Source organism: Thalassophryne amazonica, chromosome 16, assembly GCF_902500255.1.
Source record: "Thalassophryne amazonica chromosome 16, fThaAma1.1, whole genome shotgun sequence".
Classification (NCBI taxonomy): domain Eukaryota; kingdom Metazoa; phylum Chordata; class Actinopteri; order Batrachoidiformes; family Batrachoididae; genus Thalassophryne; species Thalassophryne amazonica.
The window spans coordinates 7,177,629-7,202,253 of NC_047118.1; the positions used below are offsets into that span (position 1 = coordinate 7,177,629).

The 24,625-nt window shown below is 44.0% G+C and overlaps 1 protein-coding gene across 3 annotated transcripts in view; it reads right to left on the minus strand.

Moving 5' to 3' along the window:
* The window catches only part of plcd3a (phospholipase C, delta 3a), a 68,585-nt gene that overhangs the window by 32,162 nt on the left and 11,798 nt on the right, over positions 1–24,625 (minus strand). For all 3 annotated transcript variants that reach the window (XM_034190229.1, XM_034190228.1, XM_034190226.1), the window contains exon 3: positions 12,896–13,063. In XM_034190229.1, the coding sequence (XP_034046120.1) occupies positions 12,896–13,034 (139 nt within the window). In that variant the 5' untranslated portion in view covers positions 13,035–13,063. The remainder of the gene's footprint in view (positions 1–12,895; positions 13,064–24,625) is intronic.

Genomic DNA, 24,625 nt, shown 5'->3' on the forward strand with positions numbered 1-24,625 from the left:
CAAGACTGTTATAAGCAACAAGTCCAAAAGCTAGGGTCTGTCCGTGCCCGTAATTTAGTCTTCTGTGATTGCAGCATTAATGCAGAAAAAGTACATTGAAATTTTAGAACAACATATGTGTTGCCTGAAAGACGATTATCGTTTCCTGGGATGTCCATGTATTTTTCAACAAGACAATGCAAAACCACATTCTGCACACATTACAAAGACTTGGCTGTGGAAGAAGAAGGCATGGATACTGGACTGACCTGTCTCCAGTCCTGACCATCCTGATCCAATACAGAATGTCTGCAGAATTTTGAATTGCAAAATAACATGTGAAAAGCTTCTTCACTTGTATCCTCAATGCCAAAACATATTTTAAGAGTTGTGAGAAAGAATGGCAACATTAAAGCGCTAAAAAAATTCTTTTGGAATGTGTTACAAGCCTTAAATGCAGGAATGGACATTAGGGTTATGACAAATCTCAAATTTATTAGCCTGGGGTTATAAATGATGAACATTTAACTAAAACTCACAAAAATGACTTTGGTTTTGCCAGACCTTGAAAAAACCTCCCGCACCTAAGACAGTTTCATATTTCACATTAAAACACCTCGCGGCTCAAACACTCTTTATTATAACATGTCACTTTTACATATAATACACAAGGAATACATGAAAATGAGTACATAGAGCATTTGTAGTATTTTTAATAGTGTTTCAGATTTGTGTATTAGTGTTAATAAATTTGCTGTTAAGATATTTATCTGTTTTGCAAGTAGAACAAACCTCCTCCATCAACTTTACAGCCGTCTCAGCTACTATGTTGGAGCGAGGCACATCAAGCACTGATAGTTCCTTTTTCCAGTGAGTAGAGAAGCATTTCACATCTTTGGGACACTGAAGTTTGGATATTGCTAACAGCAGGTCTTCATAATCCATCTCTGAATAGTGTTGGTTAGAAAACCAGGCCCACGACCATGTAGTTGCAATGAAATCACAAGTTACCCTCAGCTCTTCTCGCCAATTTGGAAGAAGGAAAAATGCAATAAGTGCAAAAATTCCTCATGAGTTCCACCTGGCACTGTGAGTGTTGGCAGCTTGTGCCATTTGATGTGAGGCCATTTTTCCTCCGTTTTGTAAAACTTGTATGCTTCACAAAGCTCAAAAGGGAATTTAAAATCATCTCTCCAGCCAAGGTTCTCACACTCTGGTATCACTTCTGTGTCCATGTATGCATTTTGTAAATCATCATACTGTTCCAAAATCTCATCAATAAACTCATAGTTAATGGTAGGTGACTGTGACCGTATAGGAAAAAAGAAGTCCAACACATGTCGCAGAACAAGATCAAGAATGTGGTGCTGGCAGCTGATGTATTGAGGTTCATCAAATCCCTTGTCTCGAAATGTTCTCTGAAGCCTGGCTACAACACCATTTTTGCGACCAGTATTGACTGCTGTTGTGTCAGAGATGATCATCTGAATACAGTTATATTTTATCTTTGATCAATTTTATCTATTTTACCTTTAGTTATTATTTCTTTGAATTATTGTTTATTAATATATTTTAGCAATATTTATTTGTATATATTTTCTTATTTCTTGGTACTTGCTAATTCTTTTCTTGTTACGTTATTTTTAAATAGTATTGTGTAAACTCATGTATTTTTAAAAGTGATGCAGTGCTAGGTGCGGGAGGTTTTTTCATGATCAAATGAAATAAACTTCAAAAAGTGATCTATGGGTAAAAGTTCATCAAATGCAACATCAGGAAAATGAAAGTTTTGAAAAACGTTTTGTAGTCATAACCCTAATGGACATATATTAACAAGTGAAAAGAAGTTGACAAAAAAGTGAAATATCTTGGGTTCATACTGTCCACAAAGAAATAGAAATCATGATAAATGTAAGGATCACTGCTCTTTCTCATTTCTCCATATCATCCCAACTTTTTTCTGATATGCAGTTGTAGGGACAAAAAAAAGGCCCTTCTCAACATTGCTTTTGTGTGTCTGTCCCCGAGTCACTTGTGGAACAGCAGAAATGTTGAGTACCATTGTAAAACTACATTTGTCATGTTGTACTCGACCTGAAAAAGTGACTGGAACACGAACAAACGATTGCTCAAGTGTTCACGCTGCCCTAGCTCTGTTTGTTGTCACCACCGCAAGGTGCATCAGAGCGAGTCTGAGTTCTGCTCTTTGCAACACGACCACTCTGTGCCTATTTCTGGCAGGGCTGCAGCAGCACGACTGAGACGGCCTTCACCACCCACTGATACACTGTCCCCACACTCTGCATGGCTTCACCACTTTTAGTGTGGGGACAGAATTAAACAGCATTCCAGTGTCAAGACGGAAGACACAGACAGAGCAGGGAGGTGGAGGGCTAAAGGTCAGACAGTACGAAGGAAGAAGAAACAGCAGTGAAGTATTTGTTGTGCATGTCACGTGATATCTTGCATTCTAGGAGAAGGGTCAGACAGCATCATGTGCACCTGTGAAGTTTAAGTACAGAATTTAAAATACGAGGTCTATTAGGTAATAAACCAACCCTTTTATTTTTTTTTTTTAACTATATGGATTTGAATGACGTGCGATTACACCAATCATGCTTGAACCCTCGTGCGCATGCGTGAGTTTTTTCACGCGTGTCGGTGATGTCATTTCCCTGTGGGCAGGCCTTGAGTGAGATGTGGTCCCACCCTCTCGGCTGAATTCCTTTGTTTCACACGCTGCTCGAGACAGCGCGCGTTGCTTTATCAAAAATTTTTCTGGACCTGTGAGGAATATCCGAGTGGACACTATTCGAGAAATTAAGCTGGTTTTCGGTGAAAGGTTTAACGGCTGAGCAGGACGTCATGCAACGCTTCCAGGCGCCGTCGTCGGCCTGTTTCGACCTGAAAACATCCTAATTTAAGGCTTAATTCACCCAGGACGTCGTGAGAGAACAGAGAAGATTCAGAAGAGGCCGGCATGAGGACTTTATGCGGACATTCCACTGTTTAAGGACATTTTGTAATGAAAGACGTGCACGCAAATTCGCCGAGTCGTTTCCGTGATGACTCGGCGAATCTGTGTGCGCCGTGACAGGAAAAACACCTCCGTGTTGAAAACCATTTGTAAAATTCAGGCGGCTTTTGATGGCTTTCAACAAGTGAGTAACTGAGAAATTGTTTAACAGCTTGGGCATGTTCCAACTTGCCCGTTAAGGTTCCCAACGGAGGTGTTTTTCCTGTCGCGACCCCCCGCGGTCGGGTCCGGCCCAACGTGCGACTCTGCCCGCACGTTCTTTCATTACAAAATGTCCGTTAACAATGGAATGTCTGAATAAACTCCTCATGCCGACTTCTTCTGAAAGTTCTCTGTTCTCTGATGACTTTCTGGGTCAACAGAGCCTGAAATGTGGACGTTTTCAACTTGAAACTGTTGGGAAAGTGTAGGTACACGGACCCACAACAGGGGGCGCAAAATGAACGGACAATGGAGTAGGTCAAATAACAACACTTTACTGTTGTGAATGTGCACAACAAATACAACAGATTACAACAATAGACAGGTGTCAATTCACAAAGGTGTCGTGTGGGCAGGCTCGAAGATAGGAGACGCTGTCCAAGCAGAACCGGAACCACACACGATTTCCCTCCGCCACCAGACCCCGGGAATACTGGAGCCGCCAAGTCCCAAACTCCCAGGTGGCCACTGCCTTCGCGTGTCGGACCTGGTACTGCTGGCGAGGAACAAAGGAACAATTAAATGTGGGTGCGTCTGCACCCAGGAATCCGCACGGCAGGAAAACTACCTCCACCACTCGTTGGAAAAGGAGTCAGCTAAACAACTCACAAAAGTCACAAAAGATCACTGTTAACCAGTCAGCTGAGCACGTACCTTCCAGGTTAGAACGATATCTCGGCAAAGAGGTGGAGACGTCGTCCTGCTGATATACTCCTGCTGATCAGATGATTGGTAACAGCTGTTGCAGGTGATGCGTGACAGCTGTCACCCTGGCTGCTCCTGTGAGGCAACTGCGCCCTCTGGTGCCTGGAGCCCGCACTCCAGACAGGGCGCCCTCTGGTGGTGGGCCAGCAGTACCTCCTCTTCTGGCGGCCCACACAACAGGACCCCCCCCTCAACGGGCGCCTCCTGGCCGACCAGGCTTGTCCGGGTGGCGGCGGTAGAAATCGGCCAGGAGGGCCGAATCCAGGATGAAGCTCCTCTTCACCCAGGAGCGTTCTTCAGGTCCGTACCCCTCCCAGTCCACCAAATACTGGAAGCCCCGGCCCATCCTACGGACATCTAAGAGCCGGCGCACAGTCCAAGCCGGCTCGCCATCGATGATCCGGGCAGGAGGTGGTGCCGGACCGGGAGTACAGAGGGGTGAGGTGTGATGGGGCTTGATCCAGGACACGTGGAAAACGGGATGGATCCGCAGTGAGGCCGGAAGCTGAAGCCTCACTGCGGCTGGACTGATGACCTTGATGATGTTGAACGGACCGATATACCGGTCCTGCAGTTTAGGGGAGTCCACTTGAAGGGGTATGTCCTTAGTAGACAACCACACTGCCTGCCCTGGCCGGTACGTAGGGGCCGGGGTCCGCCGATGGTCTGCATGGGCCTTCGTCCTCATCCGGGCCCTCAGCAAGGCAGAACGGGCGGCACGCCACACCCGACGGCACTTCCGTAGGTGGGCCTGGACCGAGGGCACACCGACCTCTCCCTCAACCACCGGAAACAAAGGAGGTTGGTACCCCAGACACACCTCGAAAGGGGAGAGGCCGGTGGCTGACGACACCTGGCTGTTATGGGCATACTCGATCCAGGCCAGATGGGTACTCCAGGCCGCCGGGTGCGCGGCTGTCACGCAACGCAGGGCCTGCTCCACCTCCTGATTGGCCCGTTCTGCTTGCCTGTTGGTCTGGGGATGATACCCGGATGAGTGACTCACCGTGGCCCCCAGTTCCCGGCAGAAGCTCCTCCAGACTTGCGAGGAGAACTGGGGACCGCGATCGGAGACGATGTCTGTTGGGATCCCATGCAACCGGACGACGTGGTGGACCAGGAGGTCCGCTGTCTCCTGGGCCGTCGGGAGCTTCGGGAGGGCCACGAAGTGGGCCGCCTTGGAGAATCGGTCCATTATCGTGAGGATGGTGGTGTTGCCCTGGGACGGCGGGAGGCCCGTGACAAAATCCAGGCCGATGTGGGACCAGGGGCGATGGGGCACGGGCAGCGGCTGGAGCAGTCCCGAAGCCCTGCGATGGTCAGCCTTACCCCTGGCGCAGGTGGTGCAGGCCTGGATATAATCCCGGACGTCGGCCTCTAGGGACGCCCACCAGAAGCGCTGCCGGACAACTGCCACGGTTCTTCGCACCCCTGGATGACAGGAGAGCTTCTGAGCCGTGACAGAAGCCAGGACTGCAGCCCTAGCTTCTGGTGGGACGTAGAGTCTGTCTTCGGCCCAGTTCCGGGGTCAGGGCTTCATGCCAGGGCCTCCCGGACGGTTCTCTCTACGTCCCAGGTGAGGGTGGCCACGATAGTGGACTCCGGGATGATGGGTTCCGGTGGATCCGACAACTCCGTTTTGACTCATCTTCATGTACCCGGGACAAGGCATCGATCTCTGGTTTTTGGTCCCGGACGGTAGGTGATCCGGAAGTCAAAACGGCCGAAGAACAGTGACCAGCGGGCTTGCCTGGGGTTCAGAGCTGGCGGTCCTGATATACTCCAGGTTCGGTGGTCAGTGAAACCGTGAATGGCACGGACGTTCCCTCAAACAGATGTCTCCCCTCTTCAAGAGCTCTTTCACGCAAGAGTTCTCGATTGCCGACGTCATAGTTCCGTTCGGCCGGGGTCAACCTGCGGGAAAAATAGGCACACGGGTGAAGGACCTTATCGGTCTTCCCGCTCTGGGAAAGCACAGCTCCTATCCCTGAGTCCGAGGCGTCCACTTCAACCACTAACTGGTGACTAGGATCGGGCTGCACCAGAACGGGTGCAGACGAGAAGCGCCGTTTCAACTCCTTGAACGCGGCATCGCAACGATCCGACCATGTGAAGGGGACTTTTGGTGAGGTCAGGGCTGTCAGGGGGCTAACTACCTGGCTGTAGCCCTTAATGAACCTCCTGTAGAAATTAGCAAAGCCGAGGAACTGCTGCAGCTTCCTACGGCTAGTGGGTTGGGGCCAGTCTCTCACCGCCGCAACCTTAGCCGGATCAGGAGCGACGGAGTTGGGGGAGATGATAAACCCCAGGAAGGACAAAGATGTGCGGTGGAACTCACACTTCTCGCCCTTCACAAACAGCCGGTTATCCAACAACCGCTGCAGGACCTGACGTACATGCCGGACATGAGTCTCAGGATCCGGAGAAAAGATGAGTATATCGTCTAGATATACGAAGACGAATCGGTGCAGGAAATCCTGCAAGACATCATTAACCAAAGCTTGGAACGTCGCGGGGGCGTTTGTGAGGCCGAACGGCATGACCAGGTACTCAAAGTGACTAAGGGGGTGTTAAATGCCGTCTTCCACTCGCCTCCCTTCCGGATCCGAACCAGGTGATACGCATTTCTAAGATCAAGCTTAGTGAATATTCGGGCTCCATGCAGGGGCGTGAACACTGAATCCAACAGGGGCAACGGGTATCGATTACGAACCGTGATTTCGTTCAGTCCCCTATAATCAATGCATGGACGAAGTCCGCCGTCTTTTTTACCCACAAAAAAGAAACCTGCACCCATCGGGGAGGTGGAATTCCGGATCAACCCGGCGGCTAAAGAGTCCCGGATGTAGGTCTCCATTGATTCGCGCTCAGGTCGTGAGAGGTTGTACAGCCTGCTGGACGGGAACTCACCGCCTGGAACCAAATCAATGGCACAATCGTACGGATGGTGGGGGGGAAGGGTGAGCGCCAGATCCTTACTGAACACATCTACAAGGTCGTGGTACTCCACCGGCACCGTCCCTAGATTGGGCGGGACTCTGACCTCCTCCTTAGCCTGGGAACCGGGAGGAACCGAGGAACCTAAACATACCCGATGGCAGGTCTCGCTCCACTGAACCACTACCCCAGACGGCCAATCGATCCGGGGATTGTGTTTTAACATCCAGGGGAACCCTAAAATCACACGGGAGGTAGCAGGAGTCACAAAAAACTCGATCTCCTCCCGGTGATTTCCTGACACCACCAGAGTTACAGGTGGTGTCTTATGTGTGATTGGAGGGAGTAGGGAGCCATCTAGTGCCCGCACCTGCACAGGCGAGGTAAGCGCCACCAGAGGGAATCCTATCTCCCTGGCCCATCTGCTGTCTAACAGATTCCCTTCAGAGCCCGTGTCCACCAGTGCTGGGGCCTTCAGGGTTAAATCCTCATAAAGGATTGTAACTGGGAGTCGTGTGGCAATGTGGGTGTGTCCCACGTGAATGTCTCGGCCCACCCCTAGCCCAGTTTGTAGGGGCGGAAGTTGGTGTTTAACCGCTTGGGGCAGTCCCTTACCTGATGCTCTATCGAGCCACAAACAAAACACGCTCCGCGGGCCAGCCTCCTCTGTCTATCTGGTGCCCTAAATGTGGCCCTGCTCGTGTCCATAGCTTCGTCAGCAGGGGGAGCTGTAACCACACGGAGCGCAGGGGCCGTGGAGCGTGGGGAGGGCGGAACGCGGTCGGAACCGGAAGGGAGAGGGACGGCGCGTGCCCGGCCACGCCCTTCGTCTCGTTCCCGACGGCGTTCTTCTAACCGATTGTCTAATCGTATGACGAGATCAATAAGCCCATCTAAATCCCGCGGTTCGTCCTTAGCCACCAGGTGCTCCTTTAGAACCAATGACAGTCCGTTTACAAAGGCGGCGCGGAGGGCAGTGCTATTCCAGCCGGACCTCGCAGCCGTGATGCGGAAGTCGACTGCATAGGCAGCTGCGCTCCGGCGCCCCTGTCTCATTGACAGCAGCACGGCTGAAGCGGTCTCTCCTCTATTTGGGTGATCGAACACTGTTCTGAACGCCCTCACAAACCCATCATATGTCTGAAGGAGCCGTGAATTCTGCTCCCAGAGCACTGTAGCCCAAGCGCGTGCCTCACCGCGAAGCAGGTTTATTACATAAGCTATCTTGCTGGCATCAGTTGCGTACATGACAGGACGTTGTGCGAAGATGAGCGAACACTGCATAAGGAAGTCCGCGCACGTCTCCACACAACCTCCGTACGGCTCTGGAGGGCTTATGTATGCTTCCGGGGAAGGTGGGAGGGGTCGTTGAACGACCTGTGGAACGTCACTGTTACGCACAGGGTCGACAGGAGGGAGAGCCGCAGCAGCGCCCTGAGGGCGCGCTTCCACCTGCGCGGCGAGAGCCTCCACCCTGCGGTTAAGGAGGACATTCTGCTCGGTCATTAAATCCAACCGAGCCGTGAAAGTGGTGAGGATCCGCTGCAACTCACCGATCATTCCTCCTGCGGACGCCTGTGCGCCCTGTTCTTCCATTGGCCGTTCAACAGCCGGTTGACGCCCCTCGGGATCCATGACGCTTGCCGAGATGTCCTGTTGGGAAAGTGTAGGTACACGGACCCACAACAGGGGGCGCAAATGAACGGACAATGGAGTAGGTCAAATAACAACACTTTACTGTTGTGAATGTGCACAACAAATACAACAGATTACAACAATAGACAGGTGTCAATTCACAAAGGTGTCGTGTGGGCAGGCTCGAAGATAGGAGACGCCTGTCCAAAGCAGAACCGGAACCACACACGATTTCCTCCGCCACCAGACCCCGGGAATACTGGAGCCGCCAAGTCCCAAACTCCCAGGTGGCCACTGCCTTCGCGTGTCGGACCTGGTACTGCTGGCGAGGAACAAAGGAACAATTAAATGTGGGTGCGTCTGCACCCAGGAATCCGCACGGCAGGAAAACTACCTCCACCACTCGTTGGAAAAGGAGTCAGCTAAACAACTCACAAAAGTCACAAAAGATCACTGTTAACCAGTCAGCTGAGCACGTTACCTTCCAGGTAGAACGATATCTCGGCAAAGAGGTGGAGACGTCGTCCTGCTGATATACTCCTGCCGATCAGATGATTGGTAACATCTGTTGCAGGTGATGCGTGACAGCTGTCACCCTGGCTGCTCCTGTGAGGCGGCTGCGCCCTCTGGTGCCTGGAGCCCGCACTCCAGACAGGGCGCCCTCTGGTGGTGGGCCAGCAGTACCTCCTCTTCTGGCGGCCCACACAACAGAAACGGCGAGTCGCTGCCACCTCGACGCGCAGATCGCCATCAGGCGCCGTGGGCCATCCTTACGGCGACACTACCAGACCAAAATCTCTCATCAGCCGTTAAAATTTTTACCGAAAACCAGCTGAATTTATCGAATGGTGTCCACTCAGTTGTGCCTTACAGTTTTGAAAAAATTTTGATCAAACAAAGCAGCAGTCTCTGAGCCATTCCTAAACAATGAAAAAAATTGACGAGAGGCTGGGTAACTCCTCACTCAATGACGTAACCGACAGGCGTGAAAAAACTCTCGCATGCCCACAAGGGTTCAAGCATGTCTGATGTAATCACACGTGATTCAAATCCATATGGTTTTTGAAAAAAATAATAAGGTTGGATACTTTTCTAATAGACCTCGTATGTTCAGAAATCAATGAAAATGATCGCACTTTGTATCATCAGAATATTTAAGAGCAGGGAATAATACTCAACAGCAGACAAGGACTTTAATTCAAGAAAACAGATCATATCTAGGCTCAAGCCTCCCATGTGCCTTCTGGCAAACATTATTTTTTAAAAGGACATGATATAAAATGATTTGTTGACCTTCTTCAACGATAATTTTGGACATTTTAGCAAATGTGATCATACAAAATTGACTGATGTGCATTTATTTCTGACCATATTAAAAATTGTGTACTTAAAATTCAGGGCTGTTAATAACGCTGGGCAGGACTTTGCTGAACATGTCTCTGAATTTTCTAGTTGTTATCTCTGACATTTACTGTATTTTGCAATGCTTCTGGTGCTTTTCTCCTTGTGCTTTTATGCTGATAGATTTTTTTTTTCCCTTGTGTGCTTACAGTGGCTTTACTTCCTGTTCATGTGCATTTGGGCTTCCACTATGTACCCGTTTACAGCCTCTCACTCCAGTGCCAGATTGTCTAGCTTCCCTGCCTGATGCCTTGCATTATTGTTTGACTTATTGTTGCCGACCCACACTGCCTCCCTGTATCCCTCGAGTCTTGCCTGCTGATTATTGGACTGCTTTCCTGATATGTATGGTGACCGTGTTTTGACCCTCTGCCTGATCACCTGGTTAGCCCACCAGCTTGTTCTCACACAGATTCTGTTTTTGAACAGAATACTCTTCCTGTGTGTTTTGATTTCTACATTTCCATTGGCTGTAAATAAAAGCTGTTTCAACTTTACATCTGTGTGGTTCTCTGCTCTGGGGTCCCCAGTTGTTCTAGAGTTTTTATAGACTATAAATATTATGGGTCAATATGTCTGAATATTGCTTTTACAAAAGAAACAAATGCATTACCACTCTATTGCTTAAGAGAAATCAAGAAATAAATGTCCTTGGACAATCATCAAAGTTTGTTTTTTTACTCTGAAATACAATTCATATTTTCCTTTAAATATGCAAAGCTACTGCCATAAATGAAAAATATGATAAATTAAAAAATGATATGGTAATGAAGACACTTTATTCAAAAGAACAACAAAAACAATTATATGGCTGCGACGCTACGCGGGCTCTGATTGGCTGATTTCCATGACAATCAGTCTGGAACGCGTATCACATTTGTGACTTTGTTTAAGGTAATCTGGAGTGGAGATGGTGAGGATGAAGTCCGAAGCAGGTGGCAGCCACCGGAGCTGACGAGGTGCCAGAGCTCTGGAGGTGATGACTGAGTTTTTCGCAAAGGTGAAAGCATAGAACTGGGGTTGATATACTGCAGGTGATGATGTGCAGCTACAAAAACAGCCATATAATAAATGAATTATTAACCTCGCTTGCTCAGTCTGTACGAGAAAATATCAGACCTCAGTGTTTTTTGCACGGACCGAGCGTTAGACTGTCAACACCTCGGTCTGATATTTTCTCGTACAGACCTTGTGCTCAGTTAATAATCCTTTAATCACTCACTCCTGGAGGTTTCTTACATCACAGTTGGTTTTGATTTCATTTAATTAGATTTTCTTCTCAGTTGTGACACACCACAGTAATCCACAGGCCTCATGGTGAACAGTCTTCATTATTTTTATGAGAAGGTGGATAATAAATCCAGGCTGGAACCCTTCCCTGATTAAAAAAAAAAAAAGAGAGAGTCCATATTCCCAGGGAATATGTCCAACAACCACAACAATTGTCTATCAAAGTTCATACATCATCGAAAAATTTGAATTTCTCTCCAGGACAGGGGAACGAGTGAAAACAATGAAACAAGTGGCTAAAGTTCTTAACTACAGCTTAAATCTGTTCATAGTCCACTTGCATTCCTGCTGAGTTCATTCTGGCTACTTCATTCTCTTACAGTTTGAAACAGCATCCAGATGCAGGTCATGAAACAAGATTTTCAAGTAAGTGTTTTTTTGAGTGGAGGACAGAGGGACAGACAAGAATGCTGGGCTGGATAAATGGAGAAAACACACACCTGGAGACAAATGGGTAAACTGTGATGGATGCTGGACAAACACAAGATGCATGATTGAAGAAAGAAATTGCTGAAAAGCACAAATGATGTTGCACAAATGAAAAGAACAAACTACCAACAAAGGACAGACACCCTGTGGCTAATATACAGAGGAGGACACAAGAGGCAGGTGTGTGATTGAAGGTACAGGTGTGGAAACAAGAGAGACACAAAACTGAGTGCATGCCCACAAACAACAAAGAGAAACTCAGACATGACACACAACAGGAACCAGATAGATGCAGACTGCAGATACAGGAAGAAAACCTAGACGAAAAACACAGCAGGAGAAACCAAAACATTGTACCACAAACTGCGAAGCAATAACAATAATCATACAAAGTAAAATAAGTCCCTGCGGCTTCTCCCTTACTGTCACTCGGGGTCACCACAGCAGGTCAGAGGTGGCTGAGCATGTGGATTTGGCACAAGTTTTATACCAGATGCCCTTCCAAATGCCACTCCACCTTGCATGGAGAATGAAGAGAGGTGACCTTGAACGAGGAAGCTTCCACAGTGGAAACAAACACACTTAACCACTTGGCCACTATCCCCCAACAACAATCAGACAAAGCAGAACTAAAAAAATGGATAAAATATGAAACAAAGAAATGTGAAATGGGCAAAAATATGAAGCATGGGCCATATCATTTATGAGGGTCATGTACTTTGCACTTCCACGAGTAATTTTTTAAAAAAATTGTCTGATTGTTCATTTCTATAGCTTTCTTCCTGTTCAACCTACCTCAGTTTCCACTTCACACCCACACCTATTTCTCCACTAATCACTTCTCTCTCTCTCTCTCTCTGTCGTCACACACAGCTTCAGTGCCAGAACGTCTTGCTTCCACGCCAGTCTTCTTGTGCTCTTCTTCTGTGTTTAGCTCCCCATTGGTGACCTCTGCTGCCTCAGTATTTGTTTGAGGTGGCCTGCCTCTTTATGAAGGTTAATTGTGCGCATTTTACTGGATTACCTTTGTGTCTGTTCCCTTATGGACAATGTTGCATTGTGGACTGTCTTTTCCGTGTACCTGGACAACCTGCTGGTGTAACACCACTGAATAAAGAGCGTTTTACTCACGTTCCTGTTTGGTTCCTTGCAAAGGGGTATTTCAGCTACTACACCATTCTATCTATCTATCTATCTATCTATCTGGTCACTTTTAATGGTCCCTCTTGATCAGCTCTGACCACCTCACATGCACTCACTCTGATACTCGTCTGTACTCACATGTCTGCTGGGCTTTGGCCTTGCGGGAGCTCTTTGTGGACTCACACCACACAGTGACTCCATCCTCCAGGAGCCTCAGGCTCCGGCTCTTCTGCCACCTCGGAGAGCGCACTTTCACCATGCTGCATCCCTGCATCATCACACGTACATCCTCGTTATCTTGCAACCCTGTGGCATGCACACACATGAAGATATTTCAAAAAACAAACATTGTGTCACCGTCATCGTCATGTAATTTTTTTTAATTTATGTGTTTGTTTGTTTTTCCATACAATGGGTAGAATGAACTGCTTCATATCTGTATATGATTTAAGTGCTTTAAAATCTTTCTTAAAGATGTTGCCAACTAAAGCTTCTAAATGGGTTACTTTGTAATTTTAAAAAGGGCTAAAATGAACTATTTTTACAAGAACATTATTTAATAATTATTATGTCCTGTTTTATCTGTAGATCAGACATTCAGCTGTAAACATTCGAAACAATCAAGATTTTTTTAAACACCTCATCTCAGTAAAGCTGCAAGAGTGTTGCCGTCATGTTCATCCCTTGTCCATCTATAGTATAATAGCCCAGTGGCCTCTCTGTGTACATATGTGTGCGTGGCTTCGATCAAGGAGAAACTGGGGAGAGCTGACATTTGTCATTTGGTATGCCATATACAGTATATATATATACACTCAACAAAATATAAACGCAACACTTTTGGTTTTGCTCCCATTTTGTATGAGATGAACTCAAAGATCTAAAACTTTTTCCACATACACAATATCACCATTTCCCTCAAATATTGTTCACAAACCAGTCTAAATCTGTGATAGTGAGCACTTCTCCTTTGCTGAGATAATCCATCCCACCTCACAGGTGTGCCATATCAAGATGCTGATTAGACACCATGATTAGTGCACAGGTGTGCCTTAGACTGTCCACAATAAAAGGCCACTCTGAAAGGTGCAGTTTTGTTTCATGGGGGGGGGGATACCAGTCAGTATCTGGTGTGACCACCATTTGCCTCATGCAGTGCAACACATCTCCTTTGCATCATCCGTGAAGAGAACACCTCTCCAACGCGCCAAACTCCAGCGAATGTGAGCATTTGCCCACTCAAGTCGGTTACGACAACGAACTGGAGTCAGGTCGAGACCCCGATGAGGACGACGAGCATGCAGATGAGCTTCCCTGAGACGGTTTCTGACAGTTTGTGCAGAAATTCTTTGGTTATGCAAACCGATTGTTTCAGCAGCTGTCCGAGTGGCTGGTCTCAGACGATCTTGGAGGTGAACATGCTGGATGTGGAGGTCCTGGGCTGGTGTGGTTACACGTGGTCTGCGGTTGTGAGGCTGGTTGGATGTACTGCCAAATTCTCTGAAACGCCTTTGGAGACGACTTATGGTAGAGAAATGAACATTCAGTACACGAGCAACAGCTCTGGTTGACATTCCTGCTGTCAGCATACCAATTGCACGCTCCCTCAAATCTTGCGACATCTGTGGCATTGTGCTGTGTGATAAAACTGCACCTTTCAGAGTGGCCTTTTATTGTGGACAGTCTAAGGCACACCTGTGCATTAATCATGGTGTCTAATCAGCATCTTGATATGGCACACCTGTGAGGTGGGATGGATTATCTCAGCAAAGGAGAAGTGCTCACTATCACAGATTTAGACTGGTTTGTGAACAATATATGAGGGAAATGGTGATATTGTGTATGTGGAAAAAGTTTTAGATCTTTGAGTTCATCTCATACAAAATGGGAGCAAAATCAAAAGTGTTGCGTTTATATTTTTGTTGAGTATACATATATATATATATATATATATATATATATATATATATATATATAATTGTAAATGTGTTAAAAATACATGGATGACACAAGAGAGTGAAAACACTTATTTCTATTGTGGTCCATTTAAAAATCAAATGACAAAATAGAAGTAATAATAAAATAAAATCATAAGAATAAGAATACTGAGTGTCATGTTGCCATTACCATGATTGAAAAGTGTAGTGCAATTAATCGTCTTCCTCCACCATCTCTCTTTATATGTGTGTAAAAATAAAAACACCTGCTTGCGCAGAATGCAGAAAGGACAAAAGCTTTGGTGCATGCATGCATGTGTACATGCATTATTTTATTGAGTGAGTTCAATGTAAGTACATATATAATTAGAATTATAATTTATATATATATATAAAATTGTAAATGTGTTACAAATACATGGATGACATAAAAGAGTGAAAACACTTATTTCCATTGTGATCCTTTTAAAAATCAAATGACAAAATAAAAGTAATAATAAAATAAAATAATAAGAATACTGATAATAATAATGATAATAGTGTGTACTCGTATATGATAACAAGAACCTAAACAATTTCTAAATACATTAAGACAGTACATTAACATAAAAAAATACATAATTAATAGAAAATAAAAAGGGTGAGTTCTTCTGCTAAAAACTGTTGAGGTCTAAGATTCTAAAAACATTCTGGACTCACACGGCATTCCAACTCATCACAAAACTTTGTGTAATTTATTACCACCCTTGAAAAATGTAAATGAGCTATTTTATAAACATTACCCAATCTAGAGCCCGTGGATCCCCACGGGCAACACGCTAGTCTAGCTGTAACTTATTTTCCACACATTTGGCTGAAAAAGGTTTTCAAAATATCGTTTTAGTTGTATTAGCGTGCGTATTAATTTTGGGGTCAGGAGCTCAAAAGTCACAGTCAGACAGTATATGAGTGCACTGATGTCTGACTGCAGATATTTAATTTTCACCAAACTCTGTAGGTATGTTAGTTTACTCGATTCAAAGAACCCCGTTGATTTTTGGGATCTGAAGACACCGCATAACAAAATTATTTTCCGAGTAGAAAGACTCTCAGCAAGCACATACCTCTGTAAACGTCCAACATTCCTCTATTTACACCGTTGTTGACATTTTCCTTTTACTGTTTTCATTTTCATTTTCAGTGGGTTTATTAAAAAAAATCCTAAATCCTGATTGCCAACCTCTAATCCTGATCTTTGCTCCTGATCACTCATCTTTGGGCGTAATTATTGACCTTTGACTCTGATCACCAATCTTTGATCCCAGTTGCTGACCTTGGATCTTGATGACACATCGTTAATCCTGAACCTGGATCACGATTACAGAATTTTGAACCTGATCTTTGATCCTGATCATTGACTTCTGATTCTAATTACCAAGTTTGACACTAAAAGTTGACATTTGATCTTGACAACTCATCTTTGATGCTGAACTTAGATCATAACTGGGGAATCTTGATCCTGATATTTAATCCTGGTAATCACCCATCCTCCTGATCAGTTATCTTTGAATCTCATCATGTATTCATTGCTTTCTGTCCATCTGTCTTGTTTTAGCCCTGTAATCATTAGTGATCGATCTCTGCCCCCCTCCACAGCATGTCTTTTTCCTGGTTCTTTCCCTCAGCCCCAACCAGTCCCAGCAGAAGACTGCCCCTCCCTGAGCCTGGTTCTGCTGGAGGTTTCTTCCTGTTAAAAGGGAGTTTTTCCTTCCCACTGTAGCCAAGTGCTTGCTCACAGGGGGTCGTTTTGACCGTTGGGGTTTTTCATAATTATTGTATGGCCTTGCCTTACAATATAAAGCGCCTTGGGGCAACTGTTTGTTGTGATTTGGCGCTATATAAAAAAAAAGTTGATTGATTGATTGATCTGTCTTGTTTTAGCCCTGTAATCAGGATCAAGGGTCATATTCTGACCTTTGATCCTAAACAATGAAATAATTTACAACCCTGACTACATTTGAAATGATTCACAATCAGCGATCAAAGTCCAGAGCGGGATCAAAAGAATGATGATCAAAGGCAAGATCCACCCCTTGATCTGGATCCGTGCTAAAACTTAATCAAATCGTTTTTAGCCCAAAGCTGTGTGATACTCACTAAAAGTCATTAAAACCTGTTGTCTGGCTTTTGAGACATACTGCAAATAAACATATGGTTCCAAAAACACTGAAGATGTGGTGGAAGTTCAATACATTCAGAAAGTATTCACAGCGCTTCACCTTTTCCAAATTTTGTTATGTTACAGCCTTATTCCAAAATGGAATACATTTTTTCAATCAAAATTCTACTCATAATACCCCATAATGACAACATGAAAAAAAACCATTTGTTTGAAGTTTTAGCAAATTTATTAAAAATAAAATAAAACCAAGAAATCACATGTACAACCCCTGGCAAAAATTATGGAATCACCGGCCTCGGAGGATGTTCATTCAGTTGTTTAATTTTGTAGAAAAAAAGCAGATCACAGACATGACACAAAACTAAAGTCATTTCAAATGGCAACTTTCTGGCTTTAAGAAACACTATAAGAAATCAAGAAAAAAAGATTGTGGCAGTCAGTAACGGTTACTTTTTTTAGACCAAGCAGAGGAAAAAAATATGGAATCACTCAATTCTGAGGAAAAAATTATGGAATCACCCTGTAAATTTTCATTCCCAAAACTAACACCTGCATCATATCAGATCTGCTAATTAGTCTGCATCTAAAAAGGAGTGATCACACCTTGGAGAGCTGTTGCACCAAGTGGACTGACATGAATCATGGCTCCAACATGAGAGATGTCAGTTGAAACAAAGGAGAGGATTATCAAACTCTTAAAAGAGGGTAAATCATCACGCAATGTTGCAAAAGATGTTGGTTGTTCACAGTCAGCTGTGTCTAAACTCTGGACCACATACAAACAACATGGGAAGGTTGTTAAAGGCAAACATACTGGTAGACCAAGGAAGACATCAAAGCGTCAAGACAGAAAACTTAAAGCAATAAGTCTCAAAAATCCAAAAATGCACAACAAAACAAATGAGGAACGAATGGGAGGAAACTGGAGTCAATGTCTATGACTGAACTGTAAGAAACCGCCTAAAAGAAATGGGATTTACATACAGAAAAGCTAAACGAAAGCCATCATTAACACCTAAACAGAATAAACAAGGTTACAATGGGCTAAGGAAAAGCAATCGTGGACTGTGGATGACTGGATGAAAGTGATATTCAGTGATGAATCTCACATCTGCATTGGGCAAGGTGATGATGCTGGAACTTTTGTTTGGTGCCGTTCCAATGAGATTTATAAAGATGACTGCCTGAAGAGAACATGTAAATTTCCACAGTCACTGATGATATGGGGCTGCATGTCAGGTAAAGGCACTGGGGAGATGGCTGTCATTACATCATCAATAAATGCACAAGTTTATGTTGATATTTTGGACAATTGAAAGGATGTTTGGGGATGATGAAATCATTTTTCAAGATGATAATGCATCTTGCCATAGAGCAAAAACTGTGAAAACGTTCCTTGCAAAAAGACACATAGGATCAATGTCAACGAGCAGATCTGATTTGATGCAGGTTTTAGTTTGGGGGATGGAAATTTACAGGGTGATTCCATAATTTATTCCTCAGAATTGAGTGATTCCATATGTTTTTCCTCTGCTTGGTCTAAAAAAGTAACCGTTACTGACTGTCACAATCTTTTTTTCTTCATTTCTTATAGTGTTTCTTAAAGCCAGAAAGTTGCCATTTGAAATGACTTTAGTTTTGTGTCATGTCTGTGATCTGCTTTTTTCCCACAAAATTAAACAACTGAATGAACATCCTCCGAGGCCGGTGATTCCATAATTTTTGCCAGGAGTTGTACATAAATAGTCACACCCTTTGCTCAATACTTTGTTGATGCAGCTTTCGCAGAGTTGTCCTGAAGCCACTCCTTTGATATCTTGGCTGTGTGCTTAGGGTCATTGTTCTGCTGAAAGATGAACCGTCGCCCCAGTCTGATGTCAAGAGCGCTCTGGAGCAGGTTTTCATCCAGGATGTCTCTGTACGAGGGTAGGCTGAAAAGTTCTAAGGCTCACTATGATACAACTGTATCATAGTGAGCCTTAGAACTTTTCAGCCTACCCTCGTACATTGCTGCATTCATCTTTCCCTCAATCCTGACTAGTCCCCCACTTCCTGCTGCTAAAAAACATCCCCACAGCATGATGCTGCCACCACCATTTTTCACTGTAGGGATGGTGCCTGGCAACTGAATTTACCTCAGGTGGACTCCAATTAAACTGCAGAAACATCTCAAGGATGATCAGTGGAAACAGGATGCACCTGAGCTCAATTTTGAGCTTCATGGCAAAGGCTGTGAATATTTATTCACACTGACGCTGCCACCACCATGCTTCACTGTAGGGATGGTGCCTGGTTTCCTCCAAACATGATGCCTGGCATTCACACCAAAGAGTTCAATCTTCGTCTCATCAGACCAGAGAATTTTGTTTCTCATGGTCTGAGAGTCCTTCAGGTGCCTTCTGGCAAACTCCAGGTGGGCTGTCATGTGCCTTTTACTAAGGAGTGGCTTCTGTCTGGTCACTCTACCATACAGGTCTGATTGGTGGATTGCTGCAAAGATGGTTGTCCTTCTGGAAGTTTCTCCTCTCTCCACAAAAGAATGGTGGAGATCTGACAGAGTGACCATTGGGTTCTTGGTCACCTCCCTGACCAAGGCCTTTCTCCCCTGATCACTCGGTTTAGACGGGCGGCCAGCTCTCGGAAGAGTCCTGGTGGATCTGAACTTCTTTCATTTAAGGATGATGGAGGCAACTGTGCTCATTGGGACCTTCAAAGCAGCAGAAATGTTTCTGTACCCTTCCCAAGATTTGTGCCTTGAGACAATCCTGTCTCAGAGGTCTACAGACAATTCCTTTGACTTCATGCTTGGTTTTTGCTCTGACATGCACTGTCAGCTGTGGGACCTTATATGTAGACAGGTGTGTGCCTTTCCAAATCATATTCAATAAACCGAATTGACCCCTTGTGGACTCCAATTAAGCTGTAGAAACATCTCAATGATGATCAGTGGAAACATGGCGTACCTGTGCTCAATTTTGAGCTTCATAGCAAAGGCTGTGAATAATTATGTACATGTGATTTCTTAGTTTTTATTTTGAATACATTTGCCAAAATCTAAAAAAAAACAAAAAAAAACAACAACAAAAAACATTGTCATTATGGGGTACTGTGTGTAGAATTTTGAGGGAAAAAAGAATTTACTCCATTTTGGAACATAACAAAACATGGAAAAATGCAGCACTGTGAATACTACCCGGATACACTGTAAACACTTGTTTCAGAAGCTTCCAATATTTACGATGGGGCTGAAGGATAACGTGCTGGCTGTCCAACACTACCTTAATCTTAATCTTAAATTGTCTGTTACTTTCTTTTGAAAAACATCTTCCTTACAAGAAACAGGCAACATTCTTTACAACACATTTGAATTTAACTTTTGTAAATTTCATGTCATTTACTTTCATATTAACAAAGAAACACTAGGGTGCATTTTTTTTGCACAATACTGTAGGTATGTCCAAAGTGTTGCTGAGTGCATTTATTGCTTTAGTGCTTATTTAGTTTGATTGTCTCTGAGATAAACAGCATTGGAGACATTTCATTGTGTTTTCAAGAGACTGTAAATTGACTTTGGTGACATACATGTGAACTCCCTGATAAAGTTCAGTCAACATGTTCCTGCTTGTACCTTAAACCTCAGGTTGTGTTTGATATACAAACTTTGAACGCATGTGCTTTTTAAAGGTTTAGGCGAAGCTGCCATCGGTTGTGTTGGAACGGCAGATTTGAATACTTTTCAGTGTCCACCTGTTTCCACTTGTTGAAAGTCACATTTTTTTCCACCGTTTCTGAACCCAGACCTCAAAAGCAGAGGAATAAAAACGCTGCTGGGAATCAGTCATGATAATCTGGAGATTTATTTCTCTCATGGGGACACTGTGGGCCAGGACACAGCAGAAAAAGAGGCTGCTAGAAAACTTACTGACTGGAAAGTTGCTCAGTCTTTATGTGGCTGCACAGTTCACACAAGATCCATCAATGGAAATTAAAAATTAATTTGATGCAACCACAGATGGTGAAAAACCGGCTGCTCCTCAGTGGAATGTAGCGCTGAAAGGTTTCGGTCATATGATCCACTTCAAGATTAACGAGAGTGCAGCTTTAAATCCAGTCATGTGAAGTATCACTGCAATGCTGGATGAAAAAAAAATGTTTTCGTACAGATCTTTATCAACATTACAGTGCATCTGGAAAGTCTTATTCCAAAATGGATGAAATAATTTTTTTCCCCTCAAAATTGTACACACAATACCCCATAATGACAATGTGAAACCTTTTTCATTTTTTTTTTTGATTTTTGCAAATTTATTAAAAATAAAAAAATAATAAGAAATCCCATGTCCATAAATCAATCAATCAATCAACATTTATTTATAAAGTGCTTTACAGCACCGACTGGTGTCCAAAGTGCTTAACATTAAAAACACAAATTCACAAAAATAAAACACATATAGAATAAAATTTTAAAACAGCACATAAAAAACAGAACATGTCACCTCCCCACTAAGTGTTAAAAGCCAGTTTAAATAAATAAGTCTTTAACTTAGATTTAAAAAGTGCTAGGTCAGGAATAGCACATAACTCAAGAGGTAGCTCGTTCCACAGTCTGGGGCCTGCTACCGAGAAAGCATGATCACCCCAGCGTTTATATCTTGACCTTGGAACATCTAAGTAAAGCTGGCCAGACGCCCTTAATGTCCTACTGTAAGTGCACAAAGTTAAATTTTCAGACAAGTAGGGAGGTGCAAGGCCATAAATAGCTTTAAAAACAAACATTAAAATTTTAAATTCAATTCTAAAACGAACTGGAAGCCAGTGGAGTGAGTACAGGACGGGCGTAATATGCTCAAATCTAAAAGTGTTTGTTAAAAGATGAGCAGCAGCATTCTGCACCAACTGGAGGTGAGCAAGAGAAGACTGATTAATGGCCGAGTCAGTGTGAATAAATATTCACAGCCTTTGCCATGAAGCTCAAAATTGAGCTCAGGTGCATCGTGTTTCCACTGATCATCCTTGAGATGTTTCTGCAGTTTAATTGGAGTCCACCTGAGGTAAATTCAGTTGCCAGGCACCATCCCTACAGTGAAAAATGGTGGTGGCAACATCATGCTGTGGGGATGTTTTTTAGCAGCAGGAACTGGGAGACTAGTCAGGATTGAGGGAAAGATGAATGCAGCAATGTACAGAGACATCCTGGATGAAAACCTGTTCCAGAGCGCTCTTGACCTCAGACTGGGGTGACGGTTCATCTTTCTACAGGACAATGACCCTAAGCACACAGCCAAGATATTAAAGGAGTGGCTTCAGGAAAACTCTGTGAATGTCCTTGAGTGGTCCAGCCAGAGCTCAGACCTGAATCCGATTGAACGAGATCTGAAAATGGCTGTGCACCGACGCTCCCCATCCAATCTGTATTGCTGCCAAAGGTGCATCAACAAAGTACTGAGCGAAGGGTGTGAATACTTAGTGCATGCAATTTCTAACTTTTTTGTTTAAATACATTTATAAATTTTACATATATATATATATATATATATATATATATATATATATAGCAGGGGTGGTGGCCAAGTGGTTAATGCGCTTGGTTTCAGTGCGGAAGGTTCTGAGCAAAGGATGTGAGTACTTATGTACATGTGATTTCTTAATCTTTTTTATTTTTAATAAATTTGCAAAAAAAAAAAAAAACTTTTTTCATGTTGTCATTATGGGGTGTTGTGAGTAGAGAGTAGAATTTTGGGGGGAAAAATGAATTTACTCCTTTTGGAATCAGGCTGTAACAACATAACAAAATATGGAAAAAGTGAAGCGTTATGAATACTTTCCAAATGCACTGAAATTTGGTATAACATAATTTGGGGGGGGGGGGGGGGGGTGCAAAGAGGTAGTCCACTACTGTTTAGTATATACAACAACACAACAATCTACATTCAGGTTCCAACCAGAGTTTGACATTCCTCAATGATGTATTTCTACAAGTGTTTCCTTTGTTTCTCAATTTGATATGTTTCTGAAAAAGCAGGTTGTTGTTTAATTTGTTATTTAAATGCATTTTAGGTCCCATGTGTCAGATTATCCAGTTAATTTGTCTTTTGGTGTTTTGTTTTGTTTTTAATAATAAATAATGAAAGTCAGTTGTTGAGTTCTTGACACAAAAACCCCAATATAATGAGTTTCCTGGAAGCACCTATTTCACCAAATCTTCTAATAAAAGTATTCTTTTTATTCCAGGCTGAGCTCAATCCTTGTGTCTTTTTGTGGAAACGTGTTCATTTTTTTCCCACAGTAATTATGCACAAATTTTCCAATTAGTAGGACACAAAAAAGAATGCAAACCACCACCATGGCCTGAAATGGCCTGATGCTGTCATGTTAATGAATTAATTCATTTTTTGCTGCTTCTCCAGGTCTGGGTCATGGTGGCAAGTAGTGGCATCTACCTTTTTTTTTTTTTTTTCTTTTTTTTAAAGGTTACTTTATACTTTTATACTTTAAGTAGGTTTTGGAGCACATACTTTTTCACTTTTACTTGAGTAAAGAGGTCAAGTTGATACTTCAACTTTTACCAGAGTGTTTTTAAACTGCAGTATCTATACTTCTACTTAAGTAACAAATGTGTGTACTTTGACACCACTGTTGATATGCCACACCTATGAGGTGGGATGGATTATCTCGGCAAAGGAGAAGTGCTCACTGACACACATTTAGACAGATTTGTGACAAATAGGTCATTTGTGTATATCAAAAATGTTTTAGATCTTTGAGTTCAGCTCATGAAAAGTGGGAGCAAAACAAAAGTGTTGCGTTTATATTTGTGTTCAGTGTATTTAAAAAAGAAGTGGTAAGTAAAGGGAGAAAAAAACCAACTATTAGAGGTTTACAGTACAGCTGTTAGTAAAAGATATTTGTCTTCGGTGCTTTGCAGAGGCGAATAAACCGTCTCACTGAGCTGTTTTCAAAGTAAAACCAGAAACAAAGTGCCCTTCTTTTCAGATTGTCCTTTGGAGCTGCTTCTTGTGCCAGCCATTAAAGCTCTGCCCAGACGTCACGCAGCAGCCAAGTGGGTTTTTTTTTTTTTTTGTCCTCTCCTTTCAATCATTTTTAAGTTCTCTTGGTCTTGTCGGTGCCAAAGCAATGCAACAACAGAAGCTGCTCCTCCCCATCTGCACAAATACCGAGCGTCGCCGTGGAGTTCTCCACAAAGCTCCGCGCCATGACAACCCACTTTCCCCCCACAGTGTCCACATTGTTAGCACATGCAAACACGTTTCCATGAGCGCAACACAGCAACCTGACAATCTGCAGGTCGTAAACTGCGCTAAGGTGCTCAGACAACCCCTAACCCCCTAACCGCTGTCTCTTCCCCGTGTCCACTGGCCTCAGCTGGAATTCTCGTTTTCCTACCTGGATTAGTTTTAATATCAAACCATGATGGGACAAGTGAGGACAAGCCTGCAAATGGGCCGCTGCAGAGTTGACTTCACACAGTTTACGCCTGCAGACGCTCCACGCTGCTGTCAGCCTCCACGTGAGTGCACAAGAGGGAGGAGGAGAGAGATGGGAAGCATTCTGAAGGCCTCGGAGATGAATCACTCCTTCTATTCATTGTCTCCTGCAGCAACCCGCAGAAAATCTTGTTGACATCCAGCATCAAAGCGCTGTGTGTCTACCGGCTGCCAGCCGCTCCGATGTGTTCCCATCTAAACCTACCATTAACGTGGGAGGGCTGTCGGAACGTCAGAGGACGCTTTCGTCTTTCACCTGGATCAA